This window comes from Cryptomeria japonica, chromosome 1 (genome assembly GCF_030272615.1).
Source record: "Cryptomeria japonica chromosome 1, Sugi_1.0, whole genome shotgun sequence".
Taxonomy (NCBI): domain Eukaryota; kingdom Viridiplantae; phylum Streptophyta; class Pinopsida; order Cupressales; family Cupressaceae; genus Cryptomeria; species Cryptomeria japonica.
Window position 1 is genome coordinate 486,605,561 of NC_081405.1, and position 9,471 is coordinate 486,615,031.

At 35.7% G+C, this 9,471-nt stretch overlaps 1 protein-coding gene across 1 annotated transcript; it reads right to left on the reverse strand.

Annotated features, from left to right (window-relative positions):
* Nucleotides 1–3,092: 3,092 nt before the first annotated feature.
* LOC131033499 (F-box/FBD/LRR-repeat protein At1g13570) lies at nt 3,093–4,760 on the reverse strand. The gene is made up of 2 exons (XM_057964761.2): nt 3,603–4,760; nt 3,093–3,473 (listed from the first exon to the last, which is right to left on the reverse strand). Exons 1-2 carry the CDS (start codon nt 4,650–4,652, stop codon nt 3,201–3,203), a joined length of 1,323 nt encoding a protein of 440 aa, XP_057820744.2. The 5' UTR covers nt 4,653–4,760; the 3' UTR covers nt 3,093–3,200.
* Between the last annotated feature and the right edge of the window lie 4,711 nt (nt 4,761–9,471).

Genomic DNA, 9,471 nt, shown 5'->3' on the forward strand with positions numbered 1-9,471 from the left:
CAACACACAGGCCTTCTCATGGCTTCCTCAGACCGTTCCCATAAACAAAAAAAAAAAAACTAGTTACAAAATTATCTCAGCAAAAGGAAAAGGACCTGTCATAAAAGGGTCGTTAAATCAAAAAGTTGGGAACCGTGACTGGTTTGGAAAAAGATTTTCAAAGAAAGAAAGGGTAGGTGTAGGGTTTTGCAAGATAATATTTCAACACAAAAATTCTTATTTACAATTTAACATGTACCTTTTAATTTTTATGATTTACACTTTTTAAAATTTCAACAATGCTAAATTTTCTGTTGTTAAATTCAATACAGAAGAATCTTTCAGTACTTGTTACCATTACGTAACTAGTCTTAGTAGTACTTCAATTCAAGGAGAGGAATAGTTGTGTAGGCTTTGAGGTACACAGAGTGTATGGTTTTGATTATCGTATTAGTGGCTTTTATTTTTTAAAAATCTAACGTACTAATGTGTAACAATTGTTGAACCTTTAGACTTTCGTAATAGTTAATTTTGGCTACATAATTATGGTAAAATCTCTGTTTTTTTGGCAGTTGAGAATCTGCTATTCAAACTCTCTATAGTTTTTATGTTTCTAGACTATATAATCTTGCTAGATTTTGGAATGATAGATTATGATGCTTATGGTTTTCTGCCTGTCTGGAAACCCTCTTTCTCGAAAATGCTGAGAATGGTTTCAGAAGCATTCAATAAGCTTTTTTGATACTTCATCAATCAGCTATGTTAATACTGTAATTAAGCATAATTAATATAAATCTCAGCTCTGCCTTTACTGATAAAAAATAAAAAATAAAAAATTGTTGAACCTCCACAAGCTTGTTATTATAAATTACCAGAACATAGAAATTATCATTTGAAATTTGCTTTATTATTATTTTTTGAGTTGAAAGCAGGCCAAACTGTGCATTGAATACTGGATTGCCACAGACAATGCTGTTACTGAAGTTTTAACATTACTTAAAAATAATTATTTGATAGCAATGACTTGCATCTTGTTTGATATTCAGATTTTGTAATGTCAGTTATTAGTTTTATGATTTTATTTTAATTGACTATTGGAAAGCTCACTCAAGTTATTTTGCTATTGATCTCTACATGAATACTGCTTTAGTTCTTGTCTCTGGGTGATTGGCATTTCATAGATTGATTTTGGTTCTGTTGTAAGTCAATATTGTAACTGACTTGATGTGAATGTTGTGAAAATAACAATAGTAGAATTTTGATGCAGACACCTCTGTTCCTACTAGTATCGAGAAAACATCAACTTCAACAGAGTACTTGAGATTTATACTCAGGAATAGAATAATAACAAGTTAAGATGCAGATTTTAAAGGTCAAAAAATACACGTTCAGGTCATACCAATAAAAAAATACAGCAATGTCTCTTTTATTCAGGATTTAAAAATACAGAAATGACACTGGCATTACAAACTTCAGAACAAACTTTAGAACAGTCTAAGGAAAACAACACTGCCACTAATATTACCGGATCACTTGAAAAATAAAAAATATTCCTACCGAAAATTCCCCAGCAGCACCTTGCTACCAACGAAAATTCCTCTAAATAAAAATCTAAATAGGCTGTTACATACCAAAATTTAACACAGTGAAAAAGATGGGAAACTGAGAAAAGAGTGCGTCTCTGCCATAAAGAAGGCAGTTACATCAAATTTGGGCTTAGAATTCTCTTTTTGTACCCAGGTTCACTATACTGAATTTTGTGTTTCAGTATCATTATAAATATTTATGCTTGTGTTAGATAATTTTTTTTAAATTTGATGTGTGATAATTTGTTTTTTTATGAGACCAATTGTTCTGTCTACATCACTTGTATGTGAACATAAATCAAGGTTATGAAAATATGTTAGGTACTTAAATTTCTAGTTGAAATACTTTTGCTGTTAGGGTTCTGACATTATACAAAGCAATTATCACTTGTTATCTATAGGTTTTGTTTTCTTCTGTATTCCGTCTTATTGAAGCTGATAATTTTTGCATGATTCTTTTAAAAGAGACTACTTTTTGTAAGTGAGCTGAATAAGTATCCCAACAATCAATCGGTTCAATCATAAAAGATATTTTTCTTCTATTTTAAAATAAGGAGATCATTTAATTAATATGAATGACATGATTGGTAGAATGATATTTTTTTCATTTGAAAATGATATTTTCACCAAACAAGTGTAATTCAATTGGTTGAGCATAATTGGCGAGGATGATGGTATGTTCTTTAATTATGTCATCCACCAAAGTTCAAACCTCTGAATTTATGATATAACAGATGTGATTAGGATGGGTAGCTTGAAGGACTTTGACAAAATGGACACCCCTCAGTCTTTGACTCTCAACCAAAGAAGTATCAACATAGATTCAAGTTCCTATATCAGATAACAAATCTTTCATTTACAAAACAACAGAACAATTCAGATTTTAAAGTCTTTGACTCTCAACCAAAGAAGTATCAACATAGATTCAAGTTCCTATATCAGATAACAAATCTTTCATTTACAAAACAACAGAACAATTCAGATTTTAAATCTTCATTTAAATAATAAAAAATAAATAAAACCAATTAATATTTAAACAGAGCATCCTTACCACATGTCAAGATTGGAGGAAAAACAGTTCACAACACAAATGCAAGCAGATGTGAACCATGTGCTCAGTTGTCAACCACTGATTTTTTTGAAAGAATTTAAAACATTAAAAGCAGAACTTGAAATATCTCGATAAAACAAAAAACAAAAACAGATACCAATACCTTAAATATTAAAATCTTAAGTTATTTAACAGCTCCAATGAAATAAGATATTAGCATCTATCATTCTTCTTCATTCCAAGAAGGGGACAGTTCTCATTCTTTTTCATTCCCAGAAGGGGACAGTTCTCATTCTATATGCATTAAAAGAAATCATCAGACCATATTGCCATTAAAAGCAAATGGAGCTTCAACAACATAAACAACTTTTTGAAATAAAAGCGAAAAAGAAACATAGAACCAAATACCATAAATAAGTTATGCTTTAAAAGAAATCACCAGAATATGTTGCCAGTAAAGGTAAATGGAGCTTCAACAACATAAACAACTTTTTGAATAAAAGAAAAAAAAGCATGAAACCGAATACCATAAACAAGTTATTATAGAGGATGTATTATGAACTTCAGATGTCAGTTTTTTCAGTCTACATTTCATGCAAACCATCCCTTATAGTTATCCTTGCTAGTAAGGATGCTCTCCTCAGGTACAAAATATCTTTAAAGAAGTACATACATTGAACTTCATCATATTCATCAGGTAGCTGAATTTCCATTCTTTCAAGAAAAGGCATACTCTGGAGCAAGCAACTTATTATTGCGATCTCTTTGTCGTCAAACTCAAGTACTTCTACTTGTATTCTCTTAAGGTCAACATGTGGAGAGGTGAGACAAACAGGTATAGGATCCCTTGCTAACTCCTGCTTTGCAGTGTCATGAATATTAGAAAGAAATCTTTCATCTTTTATTTATATGCATAAAAAACGCATGACCTTAAACTATTAAGTTAAAAACTATTTAGCTTTATGTTAGTAAGTTTGTGTAAATACCTGTACAAAGGAGCCCCCTATCCGTAACCACTGAAGATTTGGAAGCATGTGAAGCAGGTTCAGTAGAGGAACATCCATCTCTGCTCCCCTTTCAAAGGGACGGCCCAGGTATATGGCAAGTCCCTTCAAGGTCCGGAAGTTGCCCATGATGTGAAGAAATCTACTTGCTGAAACAACTCCTGGACTGTATCCTAGTGAGAAATCCATGTTCAACATCCTCAGAGTACCCCCACAATGCATTTCAAGATAACAGACGGCATACGAAAGCTCATAAAACCTTACACCATTCACACTCGAATCCTCAATCATGTACCCTTTCAGAATTTTGAGTTTGGGGCAATTCACAGATAGAGACTTTACGTTTTCTATACTCAAATGTTCAATGGTAGATGAAAAGATTTTGACATTACCTAGTCCAGCATATCCTATTATTTCAAGTTTTTGCAGAAGGGGACAGCGTGAAATCAAGGAGACTAAAGATTCATCTGTCAATTGAACATTTCGGAGATGACAAGTAATGAGGTGGGGGAATCCAACGAAATTGATTGGAAAACTGGTGAGATCGTACCTGCCCAGATGCAGGGTTACCAAACATGAACATGAAAAGAGAGCAGCGGGTGGGATTTCTTTTAATGCACTGTGTAGCTCAGCTGCAAAAGTCAAGTTGTGATCAAATAGAGTGAGGTGTTGGACATTACACCAAGAAGCATACCTTACCCATTTACACACATTTTGACGAGAGAAGTGCCGCTGTTGGGTATGATCTAACCAGGTGCTGTGGAGGTGAAAGGCCTCCAGATTGCCTGAGTGAAGAAGCAAGATGTTGGAAATAATGTTCTCAACGCTTGAAATGAGGAGCTGATCGAGGGAACTGCAAGAAAGCCCTAAAACAAGATTTGGAGAAAAAGTGAGTTCAGGCATCTGGGTGTAGAGAAACCTCCACCTCCTGGAAAGAATAGAAGATTTGACAGCGTCTTTTATTGGGATTTTTGATAGTATGAAAGAAAGGAGAGAATCAGGAAGTGTGTAAAATGCATCTTGGGCAGGCATGATTGTGGCATGAGATGCAGAACAAGGGAGTAAATGAGATTATCTGTAAAAATACAACAGACTAGTGAAGTTGAAGATTCTTGATCATAGACCATTGCGAGTAAAAGAATTATCTACATATTGATTGATGTTTGATGGCGGGAATTTCCTTCAAAGTGAAACATATTGATTGATGTTTGATGGCGTGAAATATTTTAAAAATAAAAAAATAAAAAACTTAAATATGTAAGGCAAGAAATATTAATATCTATAAGGAATCACAAAGTTGGTCCAACTCTCAACTACTCTAGTCGAACATTCAACCACTCTAGTGGAAGAAATCTTAAAGTATGGGGAGTTACCCCATGTTCTTATGTTATTGCTTATGTACAATTTTTGCTTAAATTTAAATAGTGGAGTGTTTTCATGTCAATTTTTAATTAAGGATAAAATGGAATATCTTTTTTATTTTAATGGAGCAGCTACTACTTAAAAATTGGAAAATAAGCTTTGAAAAAAAGGGGGGATTGGAAATAAGTAACAACTGTTTATTGAGAAAAATGACACATTTTGTTATTTTTCTTCTCATTTTTATTTGCAAGAAGTATTATTAAAAATTTCATTTAAGAGGACTACTTAAAATTAGTAGCAAATTTGATTATCCATGGGGCCACCAGATCCACAAATTACTACTAAAAAAGTTAAGCAACGACAACAAGCCAAAATAAGCTAAGCAGCTATATGGGGACCTGCCCTTAATTTGGTAATACTGGTAATGAGGTCTTCAAAGGCATTTGAAATTTTAACCTTGTATTACAAAATTGAATAGAAAAGTGATAAATATTATTTTAGTCTTTTAATATTTAATTCTATAAATATTTAGTTTCTAAGATGGCAAATTGTTTTATGAATAAGTTTATATATTTTTTAATTAAATTAAAAGATAATATTCTAATATTAAAAAAATTGAATGGTAAAAAGGTACATTCACAAAATCTAAACAAGGTCAAGCACATATGAAAGATAATAATTCAAAGGGTAAAGCCCAACACAACATTAAAAACATAAAGTGGCTAATAGAATTTTAAGAGGAGGGTCTTTATTATCAAGTTTCCCCCAAATATCACTTGGGATATGATTTACTAACTCCTAACAACTGAATGCACCTTCTTCCTTTGGATTATCATCCAAATGTTGTTGAGCATGAACCAAAGAAAAATAGCCAACCCTAGCCAAGGAACCTTGTCAAAGTTTGGCCAACCAGGAGTGTTGGGACTCATTAAATTTGAGTCAAGTTTAGAGGCCCATTTCAAAATTTTGCCCTGCATTTCCAAATGATAAAAATGAGTCAGTTTGAATGGCCTAGTTAGAGAGGGGGTAAAATGGAGCCAGTTGATTTTCAGGGGGTAAGGCTCAGGATTCATGTCCTACACCTTTCATTTGGCCTATTCAATGATGTGCAACTTTCAGAATTCAGTTTGGATAAGTTTACCAGGTACCCATTTCGAGGGGTGAGCTGAAAGTGCATTTTAGGCACAAATGTAGATTTTATTGAGTAGCCTACTTTGAGAAATTATATCTTTTTTCCTGTTGATCATCATGAAAAAATTCAAAGTGGATTGGATTCTATGCATAAATGTGAGTCAGCCTGCAAAATTTCAAGTCCTAATGAATCCATTTGCTCAGTTTTCAAAGCCAAATCCGTTTGCAGTGTGTGTGTTTTGGCAAGTCCCTGTTTCGATAGCTAGTCGGAGCCCTGTTTCGCATAAGTGTAAAAGTTGCCTCAGTGGGTGTCATGTCAGAATGTTTCTTCCGAGCTATTGTTGGTATAAATGAAAAGCTATGTTTCAAATTTCAAGCCTCTGCCAATCCGTTTGATCGGTTTTCAAAAGGGTTCATTTAGCCATCATTTTCAGTTATCCGTACTTTCAGTGCTATATCAGTTAATGTAGCCATTTTTGTGAGCATGCCATTTGCATCCTGTCAGTCTTGTGATCGAACTGAGATTTCCAAGTTTTAATATGTACTTCAAGGTACCTATGTTTCAAATTTGAGGGCCTACGGAGGTCGTTTGATATTTTTGAGAAAGGCATCATGTGTTGCCAGAACATTGACTTCATCAGGTCCGCAGTGTCGACAAAGTCAATTGGTCATTTTTGCCAATTAATATCTCTTCACTCGGGACTCGTCTTGAAAAACCGTTTGGCAGTGTTCATGCTTGCATATCAGAGTACACGCTTGTCAGATGGCGAGCTCCAGAAAGGTGTTTTGATAGGTTTGAAAAATACGTCTTCGCGATTAAATGCGAAAATGTGGCGTAAGTGCCTGAAAGTTGTAAAATGCAGTCTGATGATTCGAAAACGATGTCGATCATTTCCAGAGGTATGTTTGAGGTCCGTGAAGCATTTCAGAGGTCAATTGTATGAAAACGAAATTTTTTTTAGTTGGACCCACTTTGGGGCCCGACCTGGCTTGATTGCAATTCGCCAGTTGGACCGTGAAAGAGCAGAGAGACTCCAACACCAAATGCAAATTTGAATGTGGCGAATTAGAAAATTTTAACATCAAGGATGTTGTTGATGAGACTCTTCAACTTGGAATTGATGAAAGCTATTCTCTTTATGTGCTTGTGGGCGATAGACATTCAGTTGTTCAAGGTGTTCATTTGGAAGTAAAGATTGTGTATGGAACATTGCGTGGCTTAGAGACATTCAGCCAATTATATGCATTCAACTTTATAACAAATAATGTGGAAGCAACACCCTCTGGTGAATTGCATTTCATTGTTGGCAATCCAAGATAGAGGAATTACTGTCTTTTTATTTTTATATATGCCTTGCATGTTGGTGTTATTTTTGTCTAACAGTAATTCAAGGTTCACACCATAAGTTCATTTATCTATCGCCTCAGTCAACAATGCCTCCCTTAGACGTGGCATGTGGCGAGTACAGAACCCACGTGATTTGCAAGCCAAGCGATGCCTTTGTTGGGGAGTGTGGAGTGTATTAAAACAAATTCTGATCAAATGCCAAAGTTTGAAATTGTTTACTCCTGTGCGTGGCCCTGTGTGAAGTTGCAGAGAGATCAAACCAAATGTATTGGCAGCACTCCCCTTCCTCTGCGTGACATGGAGATATTTCGCCCAGCTCCTCTCCTTGCTGTGCGTGGCTGTGTAAAAAGCATTGAAACCCCAAGCAATGGCAACGTGGCAGGTGTCTTCCCTCTGCCAGTCACCCCTCTAAATCTAACGAAACTCCCTAAAATCCTTGCTCACATGAAATGAAACATGAAGTTCACGTTTGGGGTTTTCCATATTGCAGCAAATGCACAGGTGGCAGGCACAAAGACACGTGGTGTTTAGCAAAAGGGGGTGCAATAGAAAATGCCTTTGGCTGGTGTAAAGCCAAGCTCCTGCAAACTTCCCAGCATCCTTCCCCACGTGATAGCTGGAGAGGGCGTTAAAATGTGTTTTTAAATAAAGGCCATTAGCAGGTTGAAAAGCCGAACTCCACAACCAAGTTGCCTCCTCCCTGCGTGGAACATAATATGGAGTTTGGAGGGCAGCGATACCATTTCTTTTAAACAAATGCAATGATTTGGAAAGGCGTTTCAAAACCTCCCAATGCAAAGTGCATTCTGCAATGTGTAAATGCTTACTCTCCCTCTATGTGAACCTGCAGATTGAGGCATAGAAATTCCAAACAAGATGCAACGTGGCTTTTGAAATAGAAAGAAAATCAAATGCAAATAGAAATTTCAGTTATCCTCTTCCTCACGTGAGCATGAAACCTCCAGCATCTTCCTGCGTGAAAATAGAGGCATTCAAGTTGCAAAAGAAAGAGGCCATTAAAGTTCTCAGGAAAGCTTAAAATGCACAGTCCCAGGCAAAATGAATTATCCCACATTGCTTGGGCATTGGAGTTTTTTGATATTTATAAGTAAATCTCCATTAATGCATAATGTTAAAGCCATCAAGGCTTTTGACGGACGATGCTCGTTGGGCGCCCAAGCAAACCGCGAGCGCGTGGGTGTGGATCCCAAGGTGACCGAAAGAGGTGATAGACAGTGATAGGTGGACCCCACGTAGGAACGCTTCCTGAGGCAAGAGGGCAAATTTTGTAGAGAAGGGTCGGCTTAACCAGTGAGCAGAGAAGGGTCGGCTTAACCAGTGAGCAAGTTCGAAGGCCACGAAATGGCGAAAAGCATTTCCAAAAATGCAGCGAGGTTGCTTTCCGAAAATGTAGCGAAGTCTTAGAGGCTACGAAATGGCGAAAGGCGATGTTAATTATATTGTTCAGACTATATGAATAAATGAAAAATTTAAATGATGTGCACACATGAGGAATTAATTCGCTCAAGCTCCATTTTTGGTCAAAATGGCAAGTATTATATATTGTCGGAAAGATCTCGAAGTGAGGAATCTGATTAGATAGTTCATTTTAACAAATATTGGATATTTCGAGAGCAATTTCCATGGGAAAGAAGAGGGTAAAAAATTTCAGTTAGAGAAAATAGACACTTGGCAATTTCGTTTGCAGATCTGATCTTTCCCTCCTCTTCTTATTCCCAATTCTTCTCATTTGTAAAGGTTCCAGAAATTTGGAGAAATGCTCCAGATTTGATGGCTTCCATTTTCTGAATATCTTGACCCAAGTTTGTAAATGCTTTTGTTTGGTTTCAGGGTACAGAGGATTTGAGTGCAGCATTCAAGATGTGCTTTTCTAGTTGCAGGCTTTACTTGTGTCAGGCATGAGTAATTTCCCACCATATTGTCTCTATGTATGCATTTCAGTATTATGAATTCAATCCTCAAGGAGGATGAAATTTGTCAATTTCAAGG